This window comes from Drosophila rhopaloa, unplaced genomic scaffold, assembly GCF_018152115.1.
Source record: "Drosophila rhopaloa isolate 14029-0021.01 unplaced genomic scaffold, ASM1815211v1 contig_178, whole genome shotgun sequence".
NCBI classification, from domain to species: Eukaryota; Metazoa; Arthropoda; class Insecta; order Diptera; family Drosophilidae; genus Drosophila; species Drosophila rhopaloa.
In genome coordinates, this window is record NW_025335059.1 from 6242007 (window position 1) to 6269410 (window position 27404).

Sequence of the window (27404 nt, forward strand, 5' to 3'; positions counted from 1 at the left end):
TGCAGGGCCCATTTACATGACACGACTATTAAATTAAAAAACATGAATGGACACTGACAAAGGCATTGAAATGATTTCTGCGGAAAAAGGGCATGAGCCACAGTAAGAAAAAATAACGATTTCATTAATTGGTTTGAGTGGATTCATGATCTTAAAAAAATTCAAATGGTTTCCAGTTTAGAAAAATGTAGTTTTTGTTTTAAAGTAAACAAAAGTTAAGAATTAAAAGGGAAAAAATTGTGTTTGAAAAGATATATGGCCTTATCCAAAGTACATGTTTGAATATTTTTGATTTAAACATTTTGAAACTTAAAATAACTTTGTAGCTATTTAATATTAAAAATTAATTTGACCACTTTTCTCTTTGTCTTTCGAACAAAAAAAACAATTGACAAAGATCTTTATTATATTATGGGAATTTAAAAAAAATCGAATTTTAAAGGTGTCCTTTAAATAAGGATGTATTTGAAGTAAACTTTTTCAAGTGCACCCGTTCACATGCCATCGTTTAGTCGGAGGCAATCGGTGGCTATAAAAATGCTTTATTGACATGCCAGCGATCGCTCAATGTTTGCTTTTAATTTCAGCAGCTGTACGCTGCTGCCCTGTCATAATTTGTCAATTGCGAGCTAATTGTTTTCCCTACCCATTTATTATGTGCTTTCAGCCAGGGCCAAAATGATGGCGACGTCACAGGATTATTTCGGCAATCCGTACGCCCTCTTCCGCGGACCGCCCACAACATTGAGGCCGCGGGAGTCGCCGCTGGGCGTGGGCCACCCACACAGTCATGGGCATATGCACAGCCACGCCCACGCCCATGGGCATGGCCACGCCCATTCGCATTATGCGGCCTTGGACTTGCAGACGCCGCACAAGCGGAATATCGAGACGGATGTGCGGGCACCGCCGCCGCCATTGCCGCCGCCACCGCTTCCGCTTCCGCCCGCATCCCCTAGGTAAGCCTCCCCCCATAAAACAAAACAAAAACAACACAAAATGGGGGAGGAAGAGAGAAAGTGGAGAAAGAGGAAGGGTTAATCCAAAACACCAGATCGAAGACGAGCAAAGAATTGCAGAGAAATCAAAACCAAAACCCAACCAATTGATATGCATATCATCAGCAACACACATCAACACTTCTCTGCTATGTCTGCAATCAACAAAAACAAAAATGAGTCATGAGTTTTTAAAAGTTTTTAAGTTAGTTCGAAACAGTTTTAAATGCCCTTAAATAATCACGCCCAAAGCAAATCTAGAGTAAAGTTAAACTAGCCAATCATCCTAAAATATCAGCTTTCATTTTGCAACGTTTGCCAATGGACTTTGAACCCATCAAGTAAAAGCAAAATACAAATATTAACTAGAGAAATAGAGAGAGAAATAAGAGAACATCACCGAGTAAAAGTGTTTGCTACGCTATGAAAATGTAAGCTAGAATATATTTTATTTCCTTCGCTAAGTAGAAGCAAAGTAACTGCAAGAAACAACACCAAACTAAGTAATATTCGTAGGAAAATACTCCATAGCATAATGCTAATAGACTAAGTTTATCCTAGATTTAAGGCAGAGCATTTCAGACAGCACTTGTACCGTTCTAGACTTAAGTAACCAAACGTATACGTAACTCAAGCAATCCAATAACAATAACTAAGTAGAAATTCTTTTTAAAAATACTACATTTAAACAGTCTTGCCCAGCTACATACAATAATAATTAAATATTAACATATGGTATTATATAGCCAAAGCCAGGAAAGGAGTTCGATACAATTGCATATATTTGGTAGAAGAAAACAGCTAAACACAGGGTCCACAAGCTACCCAGTAATTACCTACAAAACTTAATCACTTATAAATAACCAAAAGTAGTTATACGATAAAGTCTTGCTAATATCAAAGTATACGTAAATCGAAAACAAAGAATTTCTCTTAGCTTAAATGATACAGTTTCCAAGCAATAACATTAACAATAATTAACAGTTAACGAAACTACACACACATTGTATACCAGTTAGTTTATGCCTAACCACTATTAGTAGTCCTAGGTCCTAGGCATAAACCGAGCACCAGGCGAGATATGCACCCATGTAAAATGCAGAAATTAATTACCAAGAGTACAAACTGTAAAAAGGAAAACCCCTATTGAAGCTCAATTGGCCAGCCCATTAGCCTAACCCTAAGTAGATTGTAAGCAATTGTAAGGCAAACACTTTTCCAAGTGAGCAAAGATATCAAGCAAACTGTGAGAATTCGAGTACGTGTGAGGATGGAGCAACCCCCCAAAAAAAGAGAGACAAGATCATCAATCAACATTCCCCATCCGGAGGACCTGCTCTTCAATCAACACTCAACCCGAACTGGGCCTCAAATCCCAGCAACCTAAAGTTAGTCCTTTTACTTAGTAATCAGTTAGTTAGCCACCGTTTCTCTCTCATAATTCTAACCAAAAAAAAAAAAACAAAACAAAAACCAAGACTACAATCAACAAGCCCACAAAATATATCCCCACCAACTGGCGCGGTAAGTGAAGAGCCATTTTAATCATAGACTTAAGCCCCTAGCCACTGACTAGCCAAAGTAGTGACCAAGTAGTGAATCCCACCTAGAACTCAACTGCATTCGGATAGCGGGCGGCATTGAGCCCAGATGGAAGGTGCAACCGATGATCGTCGCTGCATGTGATAAGCAAGTGATAAGCAATCCGTAGCAAACAGGCTATAGGCCCTCGAACAACTTAACTTAGCTGCATTTTGCGCATGCCAAATGAAAAATAACAAACAATACATTCCAATGAAAGCTAAAAAAAAAGTGAACTCTACCCCTAGCAACATGCAACGAATTTCCTTTGATTAACATGCAAATCAGGTTGCACATGCAACTTAATCGAGAAAAAAAAAATATTGGGTAATTATTCTACCGGGTAAGATTAAGCTACTTCCTTCAGACCATTCGCGTTACTTTATGTTTCGTGTTGCGATAATCAATTATAGCGGAAATGTCTCAACAAGCATCTTAAATATGCAAAAGTGCAATGGCAAGTTGACATGCCAGTTGTCCATTAAAATGGTTCACATGATTGTGGTCACACCTGAGCAAGCGAATATTTGAGAAATTGGTCACCTTTGACAAGTTAATTTTAGGTGTAGGTATGGTTGGGTTATTTTTTGTGTACTCAAGAAGTCTGGTTCCTTATTTATTGACTTTATGAAAGATCAAAAATATTCAAATTAAAATTGTGATTAAAATAAAAAAAATAAAAAAATATATCGACAAAATAAAATACATTTATTTCAAAACTTTTAGCTAAACCACTTGAGGGCAAAATTATTGAAAGTGAAATACTATTTTTTTTTGAAAATAAAATCAAAAGAATATTTAACAAAACCTTTTTTAAAAGACGTTCTCTTGTGATTTGGCAAATAGTCAGTAAGGTTAACATGCCCATTTATTAAAAAAGTTATTTTCAACGTGTGCCAAGTTTACGGCCAAGTTTTATTCCGGCTTGCTCGTAACTGTGACGTGTGGCATGGCATGATGCCAACACTGGTCATGCACTTCCTGTAAGGAATTTAAGGCCGCCATGTAATCGGTAACACATGTAATATGGTAACTGCCAAAAACATTAGCTTTTCTCAGGTGTCCTGACGGCTGAAACATGCTAATTTGCCAAATGGCCGCTCCATAGGCTCCGTTAATTAAATCCTGAACACACAATTCATTTTTCTGCATTTTCTTTAGCTGAAATCGGTGCAAAAAATGTAAAAAAAACTATAAGTTAATAGCCACATAAAGAAGAGACAAGCCAGACCTAAATATAAGCAAATGAAATTTAATAAACTTATCTGCACATTCTCCTCCATAATTGTCTAATTAATTTAGGAGCTACTCATCAAATTTAATTTAAAGTCCTGCTTGCCATATTAATAATTGCCACTCAAGGGTATTTTATACCCGGATTTTCCTATGGTTTAATTTTCATTAAATTAAATACAGCTCATTTCACTTAGTAAGCGAACAGGCTTTTGCTTGTTTTGGCCTAAGCCAAGCTAAGCAACAATTTGGTGGCGCTTAAGAATGTTCCAGCATGAAATGGCTGAAGGCCGAGAGTAATCATAATAACCATAATAATAATGGCGCAATGGCCCCAAGTCATGTAACACCATTAGCGCAGAATCCAGAGTGGAGAAGCTGCAAAAGAGGTGCGCCTGTAAATGCAATTTAATTCCGAGTCCGTGAACGCCACTTGGCCAGGTCTAATGAAAGCAGTAGACTGTGGAACTGGCACAGGACGAATACAAAAGGCCGGAGTTTCCTCTGGAGTTTCGTCCCTCTGTTGTTCCACTTTTTGTTTGGGGTTGCAGACAAGTCAGCCGGCATCCGGTCGAGAAAAGTGCGTATCTCATCCTGCCTCCTTTCTCATACTATTCAACCGAGAAGGAATCGCCCCTGGATATGGCCAGCTGAATACCTGTAATTAAAAACTGAGCACCCCAGATCCTTCCGCTCAAATTATGTGCACTTATCCGGCGGGAAGTTCAGGCAATAGAGGCAAAATTGTTATTGACCTGCTGCAAACACTTTGGAGTGTCGGGAGTAATTGCGGAAGTGTCCAGAAAAAATGGATGCAGCCCAGCACCTGGGGCCACTGTCAAGTCAATAAATCACATTTCAGAAAATCAGTTAACGAGTCTAAGTGTGGCCTAAGCTGGTTAAAGCCACGGCGGGTTCACTCGTGACTTTAACCTGTTAACACATTTTCCAGCTGACTTTTTGCCACTTGCTGTTTGCTGCCGGTTCAACTGTTCAACTTTTTGTGTGCTGCTTTTTGTTGTGGGCCCTTTCCCTACCGGAAAATACAAAACGGAGTTTGGTTTTTGCCATGCCACTTACACTTAAAAAATCGTTTTTTAGATATTGGAAACCATTTTATTAAAGCTTCAATCAATAATAATTTTTAGCTTGTATTTATTAACCATATGCCAGCAGAGTTGCTCAGGGGTAAACAAATATTTCTTAGAAATATTAAAAGAAAAGTAAACCCTTTAAATTATATTTATATTTATATTTATATTCATTAAGGCGTTCGTACTTGCTTTCAATTCAATATATTTATTTTTACAAAAAATTATCTGATATTAAATCTTGTTCAGAAATAGAAAACGAGTATAAAGATAGTTTTTATTTTGTTTCTCTGAGTGCAAATACCCCTGCATTGGTGTTTTCATTCTACCACATCCTTTGGGGGAAAGTTTGTCTGTGTCCTGGCGTAAACGCAGCGTGTCGTCTGGCAGCCCCGCTAATTGGATAAGAATCAGATGTTGGCACTTCATAAACTGCCACCGCTGGCTCATTAGGGTCTTGGGTCAAGACGGGATCGGGAAAGTCATTTGTGTTAGCCTTCAAGTTTCAGCCAGGGTCAGCTATTTATTTAAGAGAAAAGTTTCAACAGTTTTATCTAATTTGATCTCAAAAAGACTTTGTTGAACGTTGCAGCTAATAAATACAAATACAAGTAAAGATCCTTTAACTTCTAAGATATAAAATAAATAAAATAATATTTGGCATTGTTTTTATACGATGTTACCCATTTTTTATTAATGGTTCTTAAGGTTATTTTTCGAAATAAATACATACAGTCTAAATTAGTTTCATTCAGTCATAGAGATCTATACACATTTTCTTTAACATGTTTTTATACTCTTGCAAAGGATTGTAAGTTCTCCGACCTTGTAAAAAAATTGGTTTTTTATCTTTTTGATCCATTTTTATACCCCTGCAGAGGGTATTATAATTTCAGTAAAGAGTTTGCAACGCAGTGAAGGAGACATTTCCGATATATATTCTTGATCAGCATCACCAGGAGAGTCGATCTAGCCATGTCCGTCCGTCCGTCCGTCCGTCCGTCTGTCCGTTTCTACGCAAACTAGTCCCTCAGTTTTAAAGCTATCTGCTTTCCCAAAAGTTGTCTTTCTATTACAGGTAGTATATAAGTCGGAACGAGCTGGATCGGCCGACTATATCCTATAGCTGCCATATAACTGAACGATTGGAAACGCCATAACCTTGGTGTTTGTAGAGTCAACGCTAAAATGAAAATTTTGAATGCAGATTTTTAGAGAATCCAACCACAAGTCTTAAGAGGTATGCCACTTTGAAATCGGTTTATATTTGGTAAAGTTATGGAGTCTAGGAGTCCAATTGTGGGTCACCTTTGGGCAACTCATCGGAAACTAAGAAATAACCAACATGAAAATGGGTCAAAAAGTCGGTCAACGCTAAAATGAAAATTTTGAATGCAGATTTTTAGAGAATCCAACCACAAGTCTGTAAAGGTATGCCACTTTGAAATCGGATTATATTTGGTAAAGTTATGGAATCTAGGAGTCCAATTGTGGGTCACCTTTGGGTAACTCATCGGAAACTTAGAAATAACCAACATGAAAATGGGTCAAAAAGTCGGTCAACGCTAAAATGAAAATTTTGAATGCAGTTTTTAGAGAATCCAACCACAAGTCTTTAGAGGTATGCCACTTTGAAATCGGATTACATTTGGTAAAGTTATGGCCGACTATATCCTATATCTGCCATATAACTGAACGATTGGAAATGCTATAACTTTGGTTTTTGTAAAGTTAGGAAGTTGTGATTTTTTATGTGTTTTATGGTCAACCAATAGAATTTACAGAATATTCTGCAAGGGTATAACTTCGGCTCCGCCAGAAGTTAGCTTTCCTTTCTTCTTATCTTATGTATATTCGCTCAGTGTACGCTGAAGTTTAATTTAAGAAATTTAGAAATACTGTCCAATTAAACAATCCCATTTTTGTAATCACTTTCCATTCTACGAGTGTTTCGTTTTTCATGAAACGACATTGCAAAAGAAATCTCATAAAATGTATTAACATTTTTAAAAATAAATTTTTATTTAAGATGCATCTTTAATGTGTTTGATCAAAAGCTCTGACTAATTGCCAAGAATTCTGTGTGCAGAAGCTAACAAATTGCCGATGAATTTGATTGCAAACTTGGGCATTCGGTTGCCGTTTAATAATTTATTAAAGCAATGCCTTCAAGGCGAAGCTTAAGCACAGACAAACAAATGGTAGAAAAGGTGATGCAGAAACCTTAAGACAGACAAAACGAAATGCTCTTTATAATTAACTTTTGGCAACTGGCAAGTAAGGATTTTCCTGTATGAACTTTGTGAAGTTGTCACCCGAAAATAGGTGTGGTAAACGAAAAAGGGGAAAAAGGAGATTTTCGAGTGCTTTCGAATGTGGCCAACGGCACAAATCATAATTTCAAATATTTTGCAGAGAATATATATTTCCCAAACCAACTTAAAAGGCTCAGACTCCCTTTCCTTGGCATTTCCTCCCATGACTCATCAACTTTTGTTGTGTGAGAAATCAACTTTTCACCTGCACTTGTGCCGTACTTGATTTACTGCTGATTACATTTTATTTGCACCAAATGTCTGTGGAATTGGTTTTTTTTGATGGGAGCCATCCGCAAATAAATTCCCGTCTGCAGCTTAAGACTTTGCAATTAGAGAAGAGTGTGCACATTGAGAACAGGCTGCGTATGCGTAATATTAATCAGGTGTTTATTTGCCAATTGACTTAGTTTAATTAAATGGAAAGCGGCCACTTCGTATGTGCGTGCAATTGGAATTTTAATTACATTATTAATAATACGCCCCTAAGGCCAGTGAAAGATTTGACACTCAAGCAGTATGTTCGGCGTGATTACGCATACGCACTGTGGGCGTCAAACCTAGTGCCACTAGTGCCAGTGAGGGAAATATTCATGTTCAAATTACATTGCTTGACAACAATTTGGGTCACTTAGCGCTGGAGAATGTAATATGCGTCGGAGCTATAAAAATTTCCAGACAAATGTGCGTGTGCCTGGTGACTCGACAATTGCAAATCACAAGCACTTGACTTGCCAGCTTACACAGTCACGTGCAGCGCCCTGGAAGTTAAGAATGATTACACGGAAATAGAAAAGCCCGACCCAAGCCCACAGACAGTTTTTCCCCATTTTCCCAACGGGACTTGTCACTGTTCACTGAAGGAAATCAAATTCTAATGTTCCTGGGAAATCACAAACGTTTCGCGCTCGAAGTAAAAAGAATAATAGGTTTTACCGCAAGCAAAATAAAGGTTCAATTCTTAGTTTACCTATAGTAAATTTATTTTATTTAGCAATACATGCTTGTTGAAATTTCAGCCTTAATGGCACATTTATTGCTTACAATTGAAAAGTACAACATCCATAAACTAAGCTTTTTTTCTTGATTTTGTACAGTGCATTCGGCATATTTTACTTTTTAATACATATTTTTCCAAGTGGACGAGACGATGCGTCTGAGTGTTGCATATTTCATTAAAAGTATTGCATGCCATCCAGCAGTGCAACCCTCAGATCGAGTTTAAGGCCCAGACCGATGTTGAGCTACAAAATGGCGCACACTAATGCATACGCACGCACACACATGCGTAACACTTAAGCGCCTTACCAACAACAAGTGCGTAAGTGCGTGAGGGTTGTGGATTTGGTGGTGCTGTATTGGTGCACTGTGGAAAATAGGATACAATTCTAAATTTGCATGTTATTATGACTTTCAATAAAAATAATGTGTCTTCATTTATGTTAATTGGTATACAACGCTGAAAGAAATGTTTTTTAAAGTTTACTTATTATGTTTTATATTTATATTTAAATATTAATATCATATAAAGCTATAGTTTTTAATTAGGTTAATAGACTTTTGGCATTTGATTCACAACTAATGTCAAGTAGAATTTACGTTGGACAAGGAATGTCTGAAGTCCAAATCAGCAAAGACTTGTAAATTTGGTTCTGTGTATTTCTGCTGGTGGTTTGGGGTAGATTCTGAAATGCGTGAGTGGGCAGACCCATTTCGCAGGCAAAAGTCGAGAGGGCTGCTCGTCGTCATTTGTGCGTGGGCGTTCGAGATGTGTTTCACCCCTTCTTCCGCCATTTCCCACCCTTTCGACCCTCTTTTCTTCAGCCACCCCATCCCTTGTTCATTTGTTTGTTTCTTCGGGTGCAAAAGTGAAACTTTTTCCTTTGGGGTCGTGCATGAAAAACTTGCGGTCGACGAGTTTTTCTCGCAGCCTAATGCAACTTATTGAATTTTCGAGTGCATGGCTTAGTTGATTTTCTCCCTGAATCTTTTAATTAATGCAGGCAGCTGCACTTGAGGAAAAAACACAGCACAAATAAATATAGTCCATATGTGTACATACCACACATATAATAGAGCGCCTTTTGTTTGGTCGTCGCTCAGACCAAGAAAATCTGCTGCCTACTTTTGTGCGGCGTCTCGAGCAAGCCGCAAAGTATGCCTCTTCCAGCCAGCCACGCCCACCGACCCCTCCGCCCACCTGGCATTGACAACCGAACAGCGGAATCGAGTGTAAAGTATTATGAGTGGAATGAATAGTAAGAATAGACAAAACGAAGGAAGCAGCCGAATGGAAAGCAACCGCAGACAGGCAAAGAACATGTAACAATATTTCCAACGTTGGGGAATTTAATCTAATTAACTTATGACATTTAGCTTGAACTACTGTGCCAGAAAGGCAAAAATAAAAATAAAAGCAAACACCTGATCAGCTGATGAATGGGTCGTGAGAATCGTGAAAAATTATAATTATGATGGATAAAATATATAACATTTGTTTAATTCTATTCAGTAAAAGTTTATGTAACGATAGAAACAAATTTTACTTCGAATAGTTAATAAAAAAAACACATAATTTTATTAATAACATTTTATAAACGTATTAAAATGTTAAGTCATACCTCAAAATCTCATCGTTTCGTATATCACATATGAAAAATTACAGCTTGAGTGGTAGAAGTTTCAATGGAGTTTGAAAACTAAACTTACATAATTTTCAAGAAAAAAATACAATTATATTGCGAGTGCTTTTAAATGCAATTGCAAATTTTCGAATGACTGAATTTGATCCCCATAAAAACTCATCTTTGCCGGCTTTTTGCCGAGGACATTGCTCTTCTTCTGACTTCCAGAGCAAGCACTTAATTTATAACTTTGCCAACAGAAGTCGAAGTGGGTGTCATTAAACCCGAGATCCTTGTAAATGGAAAGTGTACTTGTAAAAGTTTATTGAATGTAAAATGCATATTGCCATAGGGCATTGTTTAAAATAAAGATAAATTTACTTAATGGTCCTTTGACATCTTTTTATGCGCCTTCTTACTTGAATAGCAGATCTACAGGACTAGATAATTATTATTTTTAAGATATGTTAAAGAGTTGTAGTTTTTTCTTGCAAGTTAAGGTAAATATGTAATATCATTCCTGTTACAGAATTTAATATTTCAAATTCTGTTCACAGAGCGCGACATTTGGCGACTCACGAACGCATCGCCAACGTGCCACAAAAACCAAATGCGAAGCTGCAACAAATATGCCTGCATTCTCCATAAGCGGCTTTAGTAATTTTGAACATTTCGCCCCCCATTTGGGGGCACTTCTTTGGCAGTTTGTGCGGCGTGGCGAAAAGGGGCAAAGAAAATGTAACCTTCAGCCAGCTGGTGCTGCTGCCGCTGTCACAGTTACCTGGTCGCCCACATTTACCTTTGGCGCCATGTGTGCGGCCCATAAATTCCGCTCAGGCGCCCGAGCTCGGTGAATTTTTTACTATGCACCAGCTTTTCGCACTGCACTTATTGTCACTTGCAGTCGGAGCTAAATTGCGTTTGGACTTCCAATGCAAACGGTTAGTAAATGTCGAAACGTCGCGGTCATTAAATCGCTTGGACGCAGCTTTAGCTATATGGATGGAACAATTTCGGGGAAAAAAGCGAAAAGCAGTCTGCAAGTGAGTTAGTAGAAATAATGCCCAGATTCCAAATTGTTTAAGGGATCTATTTATTAATGGAATTTTGTGTAACCACTTGAATTAACAAGTAGCGTTTAGTAATGTTTGCTTATGTGTTAAATTGCTTTTCTTCCACAAAAGCAATGCCATTAAATAAAACATCTAAAATTAGTTATTTTCTATTTTTCTAACTTAGCAGCAAATGCATTTAATTATTGTCAACTCATACGTGAGTATGATAAGACATATTTCTCTTTTTCCACAAAAGAAATAAATTCCCATGCCCTGGCTGACAATTAATGGTTTAGTTGCTAACTTAATTGATAAATTGATGGACATTTAAATGCCCAGCCAGGAGCCATTAGGGAGTCGCATCAGCAGCATAATAATGTCAGGCCATGCCAACGACCATTTTTGGCCAAGTTTAAGCCAAAGCCACCGACCAGAGACAATGCAAATTTCAGACCAGATTCCATTGCATGACATGGCCCGGCCACTGTGCCTGTTTCAAGTTGCAGTTTTCAGTTTGCAGTTTTCAGGTTGCCCATTTTGGCCACTGGCATTGAAATTGGCCAACTGCCTGCTCCCTGCTGCCGGGCTGCCCAATGAAGCTATTATTTGTGGGCCCGCAGAACACAATTGCCGTCCCAGCTCCGCTTGACTTCCTCCAGGCTGCCTCCTCGTAGGTGTCACTTACATAAATGGCAATCGGTGCACTGAGAGAAATCTTTCATCACTTACAAACCTCAATTACAGCAAAAAATGTCTTTTTAATACCACAATAAATATTTTTTAGCCATCATTTACAAAGCCTAAGATTATAAAACATCCTATAAATTTGCAACAAATTTTAATCGATTTTAACACTCCTTAATATTAAAAAGAAAATTTATGAATGAGTGAGAGCACATTAGTTAAATAGAATCTCCTAAATGATATTAAGATGATTTGAGTTCATAAGTCAAACCAGTTCATAAGTCAAACCAGTCCCCCAAAAAAATGTTAAAATAAATTAAAAACCAATTTAAAATATTTTGATACAGTAAAAATAATAGAAAATTATGTATTAACCTTTTGGATTCAATAAACCTATTTAGCTTTTTCAGAGATTTTTTGTTTCACAAAGGATCTAAAATCTAAAATCCTCTTCTTATCGTTTAAAAGAACAGGGCTTTAAAAATTGTAAGTCAGAAAAGTGTTATATTAATATATATATATAATTTTTTAGCAAATAGATTTCGATTTGATTTTTCTCTGAGTGTTTGACTTGTCATGGCCTCGAGGGAGGATTGGCTAATCGCGCTTGGTAGGGGGGGTGGTTGTGGCGGGACTCCTTCTGATCCCCCGCCACACGTGCGCCGCTGTCTTTCACTTGTCCTGCCGCTTTTCCTCCGCCACGGGAGCACTTTTCGCAATTAGCCCGACGAAATTATCCGAGTATCTGCTGCTATCGTGTAGCTGTATCTTCGGTTGCATCTGTATCTGTGTCCGTATCTGTTTGCGTTTGTGTGCTCGTGCTGCGATTGTTGCATGCAACAATTTAACTAGATTAGACCCCATCGTCGCGTCGATTGTTCTGCAGTTGCGACTTCAACTTGCTACCGCTGCTCCATAAAAAATGGCATTCCTGACGGAAGAATCGTCGTCTCTGCTCTAATCTAAATGTTTAGCCCGGACATTTGATGGCCAACATGCGCCGTCTGCCGCTGAGTGGCAGTTCCAGCTCCATCTCCTGCTGCAACTCCGCTGTCAATCCGTCGACTCTTTGGCCGCCGGCTAAAAACGGTGGCACTTACAGTTGCACTTGCGGATTGCCATTGCCGGCAGTGGCAATTATTGGGATCCACATCCACACGAGACTCCGGCGACGAGAGTGCGATGCAGTGGAGTGGACCACCGAATCGCCGTCTGATGCCGCATTAACCCATTGACCTTGATACGGGGCGGGGGCGTCAGTGGGGGCGTGGCCACGCGGCAATCAAATCTTTGCGGCACGTTTTTGCGCCACTTTTTAGACGCTGAACACTTAACACTGCCACAAAAATGTAGTTATATTATTAGGAGGAAACAATTCATTAAAAATCAAGCTTTATAAGTAACGATGTGCCATCGATCTTCTCTCTAAGAAATGTTTTACAAATTTTCTCTAAACGAATTGACGCAAAGTTTGTTAAAATTAAAGTCTTAAAAGTTTAAAATTATTACAAAAATTATTGAAAAAAGATTAGGCACGCTTACAAACAAAAATCTCAGTAGTCATTTAAAAATAATGGTCTCAACGAAATGTTTTCGGTCCCTGAATATTCCTTGCTTTCACTTTTAATGGATATAATTTGAAGCCATTTTGGGAAACCATTAACTTAAGTTGCCCTTTTTGGCAACCTTAATTTTTAAAATTTATTTTAGGAAAGGAGGGGAGGGGGGAAAAAAAATTAATCCAGTGGTGGGGGGAAAATTTAATAAAGGAAAAAAATTTTTTGGGGGAGAAAAAGGGGGGGGGGGGGGGGGGGACCAAAAGGGGGCGGACCCCAAAAAAAAAAAAAAAAAATTTTTATTTTTATATAATAAAAAAAAAAAAAAAAAAAAAAAAAAAAAAAAAAAAAATAAATTTTAAAATATAAAAGGTAAAAAAAAAAATAAAAAAAAAAAAAAAAAAAAAAAAAAAAAAAAAAAAATAAAAAAAAAAAAAAAATTTTTTTCTTTTTTTTTTTTTTTTTTATATAAAAAAAAAAAAAATAAAAAAATAAAAAAAATTTAAAAAAAAAAAAAAAAAAAAAAAAAAAAAAAAAAAAAAAAAAAAAAAAAAAAAAATATAAAATTTTTTTCTTATATTAAATCCAAAAAAAAAAAAAAAAAAAAAGTCATCAAATTGAGGCACCAGAAGCTTATTTTTTTAGTTTTTACAAAATAGAAAGAAATAAAACAGGCCAAGCAGCTTGACAATTATAAAACAACCACAGAAATTTTCGCTCAGTGGTGCTTCTTGAGGTTAACAGCAGATTCGACACCCAGGAAAAATCAATCGCGCAAATCTTATCATTAAAACATCAAAAGCTGCCTGTTGGCCAGCATGTAAATGTTAGCAGGCAGCAACTTAATTTGCAGCAGACGATGACGATACAGGCGACACAGCTGCAAGACATCAGCGGCAATCAACGGCAGACAATCAAATGGAGAGGCAGCACGCTGATGCAGCCCCCAAATGGCCAAAACGGCAAGGATAAAATCAGCAGGTGCCTGCCCGCCAACAGCAGCAGCAGCAGCAGCAGCAGCAACAATTGCAACAGCAGCAGCAGCAACATCAGAGACTTTTTCATCAAATAGTGACAACCGGTTTTTGTTTGTGATTTTTCAAAATCGCATTCAGCATGCCGGCAACTGTAGATGTAGATGATGAGCAGGATTAGCTGCAACATTGACAGTCCCCCCTGTCGGGTTTGCCCCACCTTGGTGCCACCTTTTCCCCACATTTCCCACCTGAAACATGTGTTGCCTCTGTGGATGCTCTTCCTCTTTGGCATTTCACCGACTGAGTGACTGACATGCAGAAATTATGTTTTGCCACATGGCAAACTCATTAGATGCCTTCGGCTACTTAACGCCCCGTCGCATTGGCGTGCAAATGCTAATCAGTGTCAATTGCAATTAAATATATGTGAGGCACACTGGCCCAGGGCTTGGTAAAATCCAGCGAAATTGATAAGGATTTTTTATAATGGTGAAACAATTAATTGTTAAGCCTGAAAACTCACATGGAAGATGGATTTAAGTCGTTGAATAAGTTTGCAAATTTATACTTGCTTTTAGGAAAAATAAAAAAAAATGCTTAGCTAATTATTTTTTTAAATGACTTTTAAATAAATACAACAGCACTTTGAAGGATATACGGCTTAGGAGTAAAGTACATAAAATACTTAAAAGCTCAAAATAAAAATTAATCAGTTTTGGATCAAAATCATAGAAGCCCACATTTAACTTATATATTAATATTAAATTAAATTAATTAAAATCACTGTTAAAGCCCAAAGTTTTCCTATTTCCTATTCAAATTTACTATAATGGAAAAAAAGTTATTTTTAAATGTGAATTTGTATAATATATAAATTAGAACAACGTTTCGCTTCTTGTAAAACACTTCAAAAACGTTTTATCCAATTAAAATCAGAAGCGATAACTTTGTAGTCACTTTAAATTTATATTTGCAAATTATTTTCTGTTGGATGCCGAGCGACATGGCCTGCAAATACCCGAGACCAATTTCCTGCCATCAAGTAAATTGAATTAAAATTCTTGTTTAGCTTTGTCGTTACTCTAAATCTTGCCACGGATTTAAGCAGAGAGGTGAGAGGAAAATATAAAAAGAAAACGCTGGCAACACGCTGGCGAAATAAGTCGCCTAATAACTTCATCTTCATTGGTCAGCGATTTGTTGACTGTTATATTTTAGCCAGGACAAAAGCCGTGTTGGCAGCGTTTTTACAGTTTTGTCTTTGCCGCCGCTGCAAGTTGCAAGATGCTGCCGTTGCAGGTTTGATGATGCACCTGCAGCAAAAGTGGCTGGCAATAAATCTCAATTTAAATGGCGCCCCAGCATGCGTGGCCAAAACGCTGGCCGCATCTTGGCCTTCCACACGGCCACTCCATCTGCCATCTAACATCTACCAGCTACTATCTACTGGTTTTCCTTCAGCTTTCTGCTTTCTTTTGCCCCCTTTCTTTGTGTCCGCTCATTTGTAGCAGCGCGCGTCAAATTTGTTGCCGAACCAGTTTAGTATTAGAGGAAAAATAGAGATAGGTTGCACATTCGAACTGTACCTCCGGTGTCCGTTGCATTTCGAAATGCGATTTACTGTGCCAAAGCGCGATCATTATCCTAACGCAATTTATGCGCCCCAGCCGCGCCCCACGCCCATCCCCTAATTGCAGCCAGTTTGTTGATGTTGATGTGGATGTGGATGTCGATGCTGCTCTCGCATTTGCAGTTGCAGTTGCATTGTTAGTTACCTTTTGTGTGGTAGTTGCAGAGCCAACTGCCATCAGCTGCTAACCGCAATCACAAAGATGCTGCCACAGTTCCTGTAATGGCGATAATCATTGCAAAAATCGAACGCTACTTGATAACGGCAGCATCAGGTGGAGTGGTAAGTTACCACTGGTAACACTCCAGAAAAAGTTATTCTCAGGAATATTTATTTATTATCTGAAAAAACGATATATTATTTGAAAGATTTAAAAGCCTGACCTTAATTTTACTTAAATTTGTACCCTTTTAACTTATATTACTGCTTTTTCCCAAAAAGAGAAAAAGGGCCAAGCTTCAGAAGGCAATCAAACTTTTTTTAGAAAGTTATTTTGATATTTGTTGCAAATTTAGGTACTATAATTGAATAAAGTTTAAAGACTTTTTCGAATTTCCGTTTTTTGCCTTAGTATTACGTTTAAATTAGGGTTTTAACTAAAAACAACGTATGGAACTTTTTAGTTTGATATCTATATAATTATTTATATATAACAAGATAATCTTAAAAGATTATTTATGTTATAAATATGTTTTCTTGACGCTGTCAGTAATTGTGAACTATTTAAAAATGTTGTCATATTTTTCTCCCAGTGAACACTTTCAAAGTACAACTGGTTCTGCACGCGTCGTAAAATCATTTCTGAAGCTGGCATTAACAGGCAATCTTAGGTCTTTGTCTTCCTGCCATCAATAAGATCGTTTTCGAACGACATTGATCCGCCTCCTCCCGCTTTCGGATCCCCTTCCTTTCCTCTCCTGCTCCCAAAGATCGCTCATGCTCCTATGTACCTGTATTAACATAGCCATCAACGGATTTGTCGGTCTTTATCAATTACGCTTGGTGTATTCTGAATTCTGCATTCACCACTTGCTATATTTGAGGAAAGCAAGTGCCATCGACAGCGACATTGACTTCGACATCTCTCCAACTTCCCTCAACTAAAAAAAACTCCATGAGGATGAAGAGGATGCCTTCCCAAGTTGGATTTCTAATCTGGTATGCAACGTTGACAGGTTCCGCTGATGTGTGATTAAGATTTATTTGGGAAATGTGTAGGCTGGTTCCACTCTAGATGGTAGCTTTGAGATAGGCTTATAGAAGAAGGTCAAATAAAATTCCCTTGGGTAGCTTACAACATACAATTTATCCTGATTAAATGGAGAACTATCTAAAAAACTAAGGGCGCTTGGAATACTAATACCAAAAATGGGAACAATAGCCGCACCTAAATTGTAACTTAAGCCTAGAATCAATAGTTAAGATTAAATGATTAACAAATTATTTAAATTGGAAATATTTAAATAAAATCTTTAACGTTTATGAATGAATTTTCAAGTAATAAACTACCATAACTACAACTGTTTTCGCTTGTGTAAATGCTTGGCTTTCTTTTCTCGCAAATCAAAGTTTATTTGCTTCACCTAAAACCCCGTTTGACACCTGAGTGTGACACCTGCATAACTGCAATCTGCCGCAGATTTGTTTATCCGCCCCCAATCCAATCAGAACTCACACAAAGCCACTTCGGAGCTGTCTGGATTGGAGCAATATAAATGTAACATCCGCAAATCTGTGTTACATGACACTCTCCTGGGTCACGTCACCGAAAATAGGATGATGGATGGCGGGACGCTGAACTTCTGGCACTTGAACCAATATTTTCCATTGTTCCTACTTGGAACCCAGCTCACCTGAGTGGATTATAATTTCCGAAATGGCAATGGCCATCGTTAGGGGCGGCAGGTGGAGGCACGAACAGTTAGCCAGTTAGAGATCTTTCAAGGACACATAACGGCCGGCTCGTCGAGTGACAGCTGCGATAGCGGTAAACGTCACACACAGATACTCGGTGATGCCCAGATGTTCAGATGCACACTCACAGATACACTCGGCGAGTGAACGAGAACAACAAGTGCAGCTGGGATTGGCCATGCCAATGGAAATGCACTCAAAACATATTCAAACGAACTGGTATAATGTAAAATCCTCCTTTTAATACCTCTTCCAACTATTGGCACATCTTTTCGTTTCCTGATTCACAATATACTAAAATAATAAAATTACAGTAAAGTAAGTTAATTTGACTAACTCTGGAACCGTTTAAAGCACTTTTAGGTTTGTAAAAAATTCATAACTATTTCTTTATAAAGTAGGTATTAAATTAGAAAACTGGCATAACATGAATTTTTAATATTAACGATAATAGATTAAAAGAATAACAAGCCATTCAAAAGTAGGCAATTTTTTAAAGACAAAATAATTTTGAATAGTCGAATAAAGCTTCTTTGAAAACGCTTCATTACCTATAACGTTATTTGACTAATTTACAAGGCCCTTTCGTTTAACATAAGCAATAACTAATCTAAATATTAAATATCAAGAGCACAATATATAAGAACAAATATGCTGGATATTTTCTAATATAAAGGGCAATATGACTAGCCAATTTTTCCATGTGTGGGGGATGTCGTCTTCATACAGACAGACAGACTAAAAGACGGCCCAGCAGATAGCTCACTCTATAAAAATTTGAACGGCCAGCGATCCGAGCGACGGGAAACAAGCCAACAGCGAAGGAGCAACGTGCAACATAACAGGGAACAATAACGAGAACAAGCAGCAGCCTTGATAGTCAGGCGATAACAGGCACACAAAAAAAATGGAAAATGGGAAATCTATATGTACGAGTGAAAAGGAAGCGAAAATCGAGGAATTTTCAAGTGGATTACCCAGTTTTTTTTGTTGCCCGCTGTTGCCGCTGTTGTTCTTGTTGTGTTACCCCAAAGCCCGGCAGTTGGAACGTGAAAATAAATAAACTTGTGGCATGATTGGCTCTGCATGATTAGTCACATGCAGAGGAGCGGAGAAATGCAGGGGAACTGCTGCCAAGCTTAATAGAATTGATACGAGTGGAAGCAAGGCCGGTCATAAGATGTGCGAGAGATAGCCGCCATCAACAGGCAACTGCAGCAGCAGCAGCAGCAACTTGCAGCAGCAGCAACAGCAACAGCAGCAATGCCATTTATGCCAGCAGCAGCAGCAGCAACAACAGTTATTGTAACAATAAAATTAGCTAACGATATAAAGGCAAGGCAAGGCTAAGCAAGCAACAATAACGGGAGAAAGAAACCAACACGGCGGCAGCAAAAAACCAGAGACTGCAACAGAAACAGGTGGCAAACGTGGCACGACCAAAGGAACCGAACGTACAAACGGCAAATGCTCAAGCTGATGCTGCCACACGATGAAAAATAGTACTCATAAATTCAATTAACTTAAAAGCCCTGAAAATTGACTAAACGGTTCACTAAAAAATGAAGCCCATTTTAATTTTTATTATTTTATTTTTTATGAAATTCTGAATTAGTTCCGGCCACAGATTTTTATTTATAATTAATCAAGAGAAAATATAAACGAAACTCAAGCTTAAACTAATTTTTCGTCTTTTTTATTTTAAGAAAAATTCCTTTGTTGGAAACACTAATTTTTAAATCATAAAATATCCTGAAGAGTATACTTATATCCTAAGAGTGAAATAATGAACATCTTTTGTTTTTTGAATGAAGGACAACCACTTTGTACTGTAAAAATTTAATATTTATTATAAGAACACGTTTTATAAATGCACTTTATTTTGTTAAAAGTCTGAAAGTGGACTTTTTTTAACCACCTATTTTTTTAATAACGTATCTAAAGTCATATATTTATTTATTTAATTTTTATTTAAATTTTTGCCTCAGTGCAGTTGCTACTACTGCTTCCTTCGAGTAAAGCTCGCTCCCAAGTTAGTGCCGCATGTAAATCATATTCAAGCCTGGTTTGGTTACTGTTTTGGGCTTTCCTTGCTGACTTCTCCACTCTGCTTTACGGCACTTTATTTGGTATTCAATTTTCAAGAGAAATCTTTGAAATTGAACCCAGCACGGGCAGGAACAACAGCAGCAGTCTAGGGCAATCCGACGATTGGCAATTGCCTTTACCTGTTGCCACTGCCTGGCGCTTTTAGCCAGAAATTTATTGATTGTCTGCTTCACGCTTTCCTTGTCCACCTTGTTCCCTGAGTTGCCATCTCTGCATCGCAGTCTTGCTCTTGTTCTCGTTACTGCCGACTCAAATTTATGTCGGACCAAGCTTGTTATTGTCATGTACCATAGTTCAATTATTTTATTAACTTATTCCCAGGCAGGCAAAAATGAAGACATTCCAGAGACTCCAGGTTAGGCATTTAGGCCGTAAAATCGATGTTTAAGGAATTCTCTTAACTGATGGATGTTTATCTCCATTCCGAATATCTAAATTGAAAAATAGTTCATATAAAAATGAACTGAAAAAATATATATATATTTATTTATATGCCTTTACTCTTAGTCAGAGCTTTGCCTTTAAGATTTTAAAAGGCATTAGGATTCGTGCCTCAACTTAGCAATTAAAAATCTAAGTCCAAGATGATTTTTCTTTCATTCTAATGTTGTTTATGTCGTGTCTGCTTGTATTAATTGAATATATTTAAATAATTTCAAACATCATCCGTCATAACTAATGACAGTCAGCGAAGAAAATCAATTTACATAAAAAATGCATACGCCATGGCGCCCAGCTAAAAAGATTCGGGGCTTGAGAAAAACAGGATGAGAAAATCGAGGAAAAATCTGCTGTTGGTCCATTCGATGGTCACTCAGTTGGCCATTGAAGCGGCAAATGCGATGCAGATGGAGATGAAGATGGAGATGCGTGCGCCATTAGAAAGATCCCCAACGACAAGGGGAACTAGATGGTGCACGCTGAAAAAATATATAATATTAAAATAGTTTCTAAAATGGATAGGCACTACATTAACTTTAATTTCTAATAAAAATCTTAATTGATTCATAAACAAATTTTTACTGCGATTTGCTTAGCATCGTATCTTTATTATTATCTTTTTGTTTTTTTAAATATTTTTTAATCTAAAAATGAAGTAGCACTCAAGTCTTTATAATTTTTAATAGGTATTTAAACCAAAACTACATTTCTTTTATTCGTTTGATATGGTTTTGTATTTGAAATAGTGCTGCAAATGTTACATTATTTATATGAACTCGAACATTTTTAGAGTGTTACAGAATATTTAACAATTTTGATAGAAAACCTAATCCTTTTTTCTCTGTGTGGCGGCGGTTCGATACCGTTAGCAAAGCAGCGTGAAGCATCTGCAACAGCGGCGGGAACATCCGCCAGGTTTCATTGATGGTCGGGCCCAGTCTCAGTCGCAGTCGCAGTCCCGGCCTTAGTCCCAATACCAGTCTTGGTTCCAGTCTTTATCCGCAGTCGCCGGCCAAGTCAATCAGCCAGTCAGTCAGTCAGTCAGACATGCGCAGGGAATTGCTGAACGGCGACTGCGGCCGACTGGCAACTGCCGCTCACGAAAAAGCCAATGCCAAAGCCCATTGGGACGCCCCAAGGATCAATGGCAGGTTTATGCCGTTATTGGCCATTGCCGTTGTGTAATGCATGCTAATTTCATTTGCCCAACGAAATTATGGCTATTATTAGTCAGTCCATCGAAGCGATTCGGGCTAAGTTAGCGCTTGGAGTTATTGAATTGAATCACTCGATGGAGTGGAAAAATCGGGGAGAACAAGGTAGATTGAATCCCTAAGTAGACGATCATTTTATTATGAAAATAGGAGATATAGTATAGGTACCTACTAACTACAGGATTTTATTAAATTTAATTTAAAGGTACTTAAAGTATTGTTGGATTTATATACTGATTTTTTACATAGGTTTAGTCTATCTGATTTTTGCAGATACCACTTTTTCATGTTTTAATATATCTAGAAATTATATATTATTTGACTAAAATGATTAATATTTATGTTTATTATGTTTATTTATTTAAATATTATAGTTTTTTGTATTATTAAGAAATTAATACACTTTACATTATTTCTTAAAAAAAATTACAAATTATTGAGTAACATTTTACAATCCTTGCTGGCGTATGAACAGCCTTTCCTTATTTAGTAACATCTCTTCGCATATCTGCTTAGCAATTACTAAACTGATTTATTCGGCCCACTAATTGAAGTTCCCGCTGCGGCGATTTTTTGGCCAAAACACCTGCAACCCATAAGCTGATAGATACTTTCAATTGAAATGGCTAACGAAAGCCACGGCGGCTGCAGCTTCAGCTCTGCCGATTAGTGCGCAACAAATTGCCCAGATTTATTACGCGCGGCTGCGCAGAAGCAACAACGGCAACATCAGCAGCACCAACAACTGCAACAGCAACAACAAGCGTCGGCTTATCAAGCGTCTTACCAATTTTGGCAACGGCGACGGCTGCGTTATGAATTATTGGACACTATTGAGTGCCGCCGTGCGGCGTGCTACCAAATTTGTGTGCCACGCTGCCCCGAGGACTCGCTGGCATATCGGATGCTGCCGCCTGCCTGCTGCCTGCTGCCTGTTGCATGTTGCATGTTGCTGGCGACACCAGCAACAGCAACAACCACAGCAATTTGTCAGCGCAGTCGCGGCGTGTCTGAGAGGCACAGAGTTTGGGCAAAGCCAATGCCAAATATGGCCAGGCCACGGCGAATACTGCGAGTCAACGGAGTTGGTGGCTAAAAGCGTTGCCAACTTGGCTATTTTTATCACACGATAAACTTATTTAAAAAAAAAAACTAAAAATCAGAGGTACATTTTCTTAAAAAATTAAAGGTCGCGTGCAATTAAACAATGGAATGGATATTATTTTACAAAAACAGCAAATATATTGAACTCTTTAAAGGTACGTTTTTTGATACCTTCAAAATTTTTTTTTAATATTTTAATAATAAATTTATATAGTTTTGTAATTTATTTTCTTGTGAGTCCATTAACCCTGTATTTGTATATTATTTTAACCATACTGTTCATATTATTTATTTGTCGACGCTTTGGTATTTTAATGCGATTCACACCATTTATAGTAATCGATGTATATGACTTAAAAATTGTGTGTTTAAGCCAATTAATGTCTTGAAGCCTCGTTCCTCCTTCACTTAAGGGTTGATCTAGCTATTTTTTGGCAGTCTAGGAAGGCAGCTCCATTGACCAGCTGGCCGGCTGCCTTTACATCTCCTGGCCGCCCCTTCTCTTTGGTTTTCCTCGAGGTTGTGGTGCTGGCGTTGCACTTGCCTATGCGCATTTATCGTTTACGTTATTTCTCGGCCGCTAGTTTTCCAGTTAGCTGCAGTTAGCTGTGCTGCATTTGGCTCAAAGTGAAAGATTTACGCGGCCTCTTCCTCTCGGCCTCGGAGTCACTGTTTCTGTTTCTTTTTCTCCCTTGCCTCGGCGCATGCGTGCCGTTATGGTTTATTTAATGCGTTTTGAAAGTGCATTTTCATGTTCGATGAGATTGATGAGAAAATTTGATTTATTTTTTTCCCTGCCTTCACATTGTATACTTAGTCTCGTTGGCTAGTGGATGGATCCACCGTCCGCGGCTCTAGCTTCTAGTATATTTTTTTTATTTTTATTTGTATTTTATTTTATTTTCTTCTGCCCTGACCAACTGTCTGTGTGTCAGTTACATTTGCAGGTTGCGGCATTTTGTCAGAGGGACAGTTAGAACTGAAGGCAGGTCCGCGCCGAGTTGGCCTGCCCGTTAAATTGTTCATCGATCTTGGACGGATCTTGGATCTTGGCAATCGACAATTGGCAATCCATATGCCATAAATGGCCGGCCATGAGAAATGTGCTGTGGCATCTGCTCAATGCAATGGGAAATGTATCGGTTTGCAATCTTGGGCAGGCGATTGCATAACTTTTGCCTTATAGAATGAGCCTCACATTTGACATCAGTGGCCGATAGTTCAACAGTCTTTCTGTAATTTCCCCCACACAGAAGAAAGCAACATTACGTTTTTATATCATTTTATTTTATACTCAAACATAAAAAAAAGTTTTTATATTAATTTTATTATTATTTTTATCTTCTGCAATTTTGAAGCACTTGTTTTTTTTAATTCCCCTACACAAATTAAATTTTTCAATTTCATTTTTAAATTTCCGGTGTAGTCTTTGATCATTTTTCTGTCTTCCTGGTTAGCCCCATTAACTTGGCCATAAGAAGGCTGCTATTTGGCTACTTTGTTGCTTACATAAGTGGCCAACTAATTACACGATCGTAAAATAAATTTCCGAATGTATTGATAACATAGATAAAGGCGCATTAAGATGCCCATTCCCCTTGGGTTCCCGATCACGATCTCCCTTGTGGCATTAATAAACGCATCGTTAAATGCGCAACGGCAACAGGAGCAGCAACAGTTAGTTAGCCGCGTTGAATCTCGTTATAACTGCGATCCCTCCGCCAACCGCTTATTACAAAAAAACTCACACACCGCAGGGGGGTCAAGTTGCACTCGCAGAATTCGTTGGATGCGATGCTTTGTCAACTGAAAAGGAACTGCACACCGGTTCTGAACACACTAATAAGCACAGGAAAAAATTCAAATAATAATCCCAACTAAGTAAAAAGTCACACTTACAATAATGCGTTTTAATCATACATCATACATACTTTATAATTCATTAATGGAAAATTTAAAGACAACATTTAAGGAAACCTGTAAAGATTTTTTATTAATTGAGTAAGAACCTTAATAATTGAATTAAAATTAAATAATATGCGTTTCATTAAATTTTTTCCGAAATTATTTTTTTACATTTGTATTTCAAGCAGTCCAATATTAACAACAGATTAAAGAATCTTTTAAGTTATGAACAAAAACGTAAAGAAGTAATTTATAACTTAAACTTTAAAGTAAAATTTTAAAATTTTAAAATTAATTCAATTCAATGTCCCATAAAAGAAACCCCGATCCTTTTCAGTGCACAATTCAAAATGACTATAAGAATCAGAGTGTTGCTGGTCGCCTCATCATTTGGCTGTCGCATGTTGCATAATGTTTATTAATGCACAAATTTTTACGATGCCTTGTGGAACCTTTAACGATGCCTCTTAACGATTACGCCCCGTTTCTGCTGGCCAATAGCTTTTCAATAGTTTCAGGTCGATATGAGTGATGGTGCTGTTGTTGCCATTAGAGATTGGCTATTGGCTTTTGGGCCTTGGCTGCAATGTATGCTCGTTGTTTTCTTTTACGACCAGTTGTACACTGCTAACCGTTCGCTGGTAACAATTTAAATTGCTACAATTTACAATTAGCCACGTTTGTGCTCCATTTCGCTGTCGCTGATTATTGCAAAATGAGACAGCGATCCCAATCCCATACACACTTGGCCATCTTGCGTCTAATGGTCGACAAAAAAAAAGCGGAGAAGAAAAATGCACAAATGCTGTGCTCTCTTTTGTCCCCCAGTTGCCGCCGCACTAAGCAATTAAAATTGCAGTCTCCAGTTGCTTTGCCTGCTAATTGCGACCGGCATCGAACTCCATCTATATAGCATCTCCTCCGCCTCCGCCGACCGCTGCCACGCCCCCTTCCCACCATCTATGCGAGGAAACTGCGCGGTTTTACGGAGGAGGTGCTGCTTTCGGGGTCTGATGCCGCCTTTGTCTGGTAACTTTTTCCGCACTTGGTTTCGAGCTAAATTCAATTGTTCGTCTCTACTAAAATCTCAATCGATTGCCAGTGCACTGAGAAATAAGTATCTACTTTTAATACAAAAGTGTTCAATCATTAGACTTTAGATCCAAATAGGCGGTGCTAACAATTGTGTTTTAATTTAGAACAATTTAGTTTGAAAACCTTTTGAATAAAGGTCATATTATCATTGCATAAGATAATAGTTTAATTTAAAAAAAAAACTTTGTATTAGATTATTCCTTACTTTCCTTTGTTTAAAACTAGTAGCTTAAAAAAGGAAATAAGTTGAACTTATTATGTGATTTAGTTAATTTGTTTATGTCATTTATCATTTTATTTTTTATCACTTTAAATTAGTTTTTAGATAAAATTAAAAGTATCTGTAATTAAATGCTTATTTAGTATCCCATTTCTGCTTGTATCATTTCTTATAGTGCTTTACTAAATCACTCCCTCGATTTCGTGATTCTCTTTCGTTATTACTCCGTATTAGAAAAGCGTTTTCCAACATGGCTGGCCGCCCACTTGGGCGCCTCGTTTGGCTCGTGTTTGAAATTTTAGTTGTTGGCTTTCCCATTTCCTTCCTCATCGCTGATTCCGCTTTGACCTTGACCAAGAAAGTGCACTCGTCTCTCTTTCTCTGTGTGTGTGTGTGTGTGTGTGTTTGTGGGCTTGGGTGGGCGTGGCAGTTGCGTGAGCTGGCAACTTTTCATTACATAATGCGACGGTACCTTCAAATTTAGCCGGGATGCTGTAGCAACTTTATTTACAAAATGGCGGGTGCATTTTCCATTTTTGCAGCCGAGTGTCAATAATTTGACGCGTACGTGTTCGGCTGTCATTTGACGTATTCACGGTTTTGCTTGTCGACCGGCTATAATTCAGTTTTTAGTCGCTGAACGACTTCAGATACTCCGCACCGCTGTAAGCTGCAATTTGATAAACGTGCCGACATTAATGCCGCCTGACATGAAAAGCCAGCCGCCGACTCGCTGAAGTTGCCGGAGAAATTGCTGCTTAAGTCGAAGCCCGAGGAGAAAAATAAGGACACCATACACCAAACAAACGGGGGCTAAAACAAAAAAAAAAGTGCAGACAAGGGTGCAAACAGGAGAGCCGGTATAAAACAACAAATATAACATCAAGGACACGCCGTGGACTTGGCATCGTTTTGTCTTAAACGTAGGACTATTTTCAGTTAACAGGCATTTCCTTTCAGCGAATCCCCCAAGCTCAAATCATCGTTATTGCATTTTTACAAAAAGGTATTAATGTGGGTTAGATTTCAAAGGCTCTGAGTAGGGTGCGAAATTCCTTTGCTAAATTATAAAGGTTAGAAGGAGATATTTTTACAAGGTTCTGGAAAAATATTAAAATGCCTGTCATTTAATTTAAACAATTCATTTTAAGCTAAGGCAGATATCCTAAATTTAAATTTTAATTTTAAGAGTTAATATCATATCTACATGTTATAATCTAAAATAATTTTTGATCAAATTTGCGGCTATATAAAAAAAATTGTAATTTCCTGTGCTCTCCATGTTTTACATTAAATCTGATCACCGGGTAACTTAGCCAAATGCTTACTTTCTTAAGAAGTGGCACCTGTGAAATTTCTTTTATGACTCTAAATTTAAAACACTAGATGCATCGCCTCAGTGATGGCGGTAAAAGTAATCTCAAACTATTCAATTTCGATAAAATATCCTGGCACAAAGTGTTCATAATTTGAAACAAATTGATGTTTATGCCGAAAAAATAGTTTCAATCTCGCGACAAGTGGGAACGGTTTCTTTTTTAAGTTTAGAGGATACAATGTATATTATAAGCAATTAGAGCATTTACTTTTATGAGTACATCATTTGGCACGGTGCATTTTGGCCTCTTGTCTGTAATTTGGTGCTCTCGGTTAGTTTA

At 37.8% G+C, this 27404-nt stretch overlaps 1 protein-coding gene across 3 annotated transcripts in view; it reads left to right on the forward strand.

The window, feature by feature from the left end:
* The first annotated feature begins 678 nt into the window (after positions 1-678).
* LOC108037294 (sex determination protein fruitless) overlaps positions 679-27404 on the forward strand; it is a 116792-nt gene continuing 90066 nt past the window's right edge. For all 3 annotated transcript variants that reach the window (XM_044459209.1, XM_044459208.1, XM_044459210.1), the window contains exon 1: positions 679-959. In XM_044459209.1, coding sequence (XP_044315144.1) covers positions 679-959 — 281 coding nt within the window. The remainder of the gene's footprint in view (positions 960-27404) is intronic.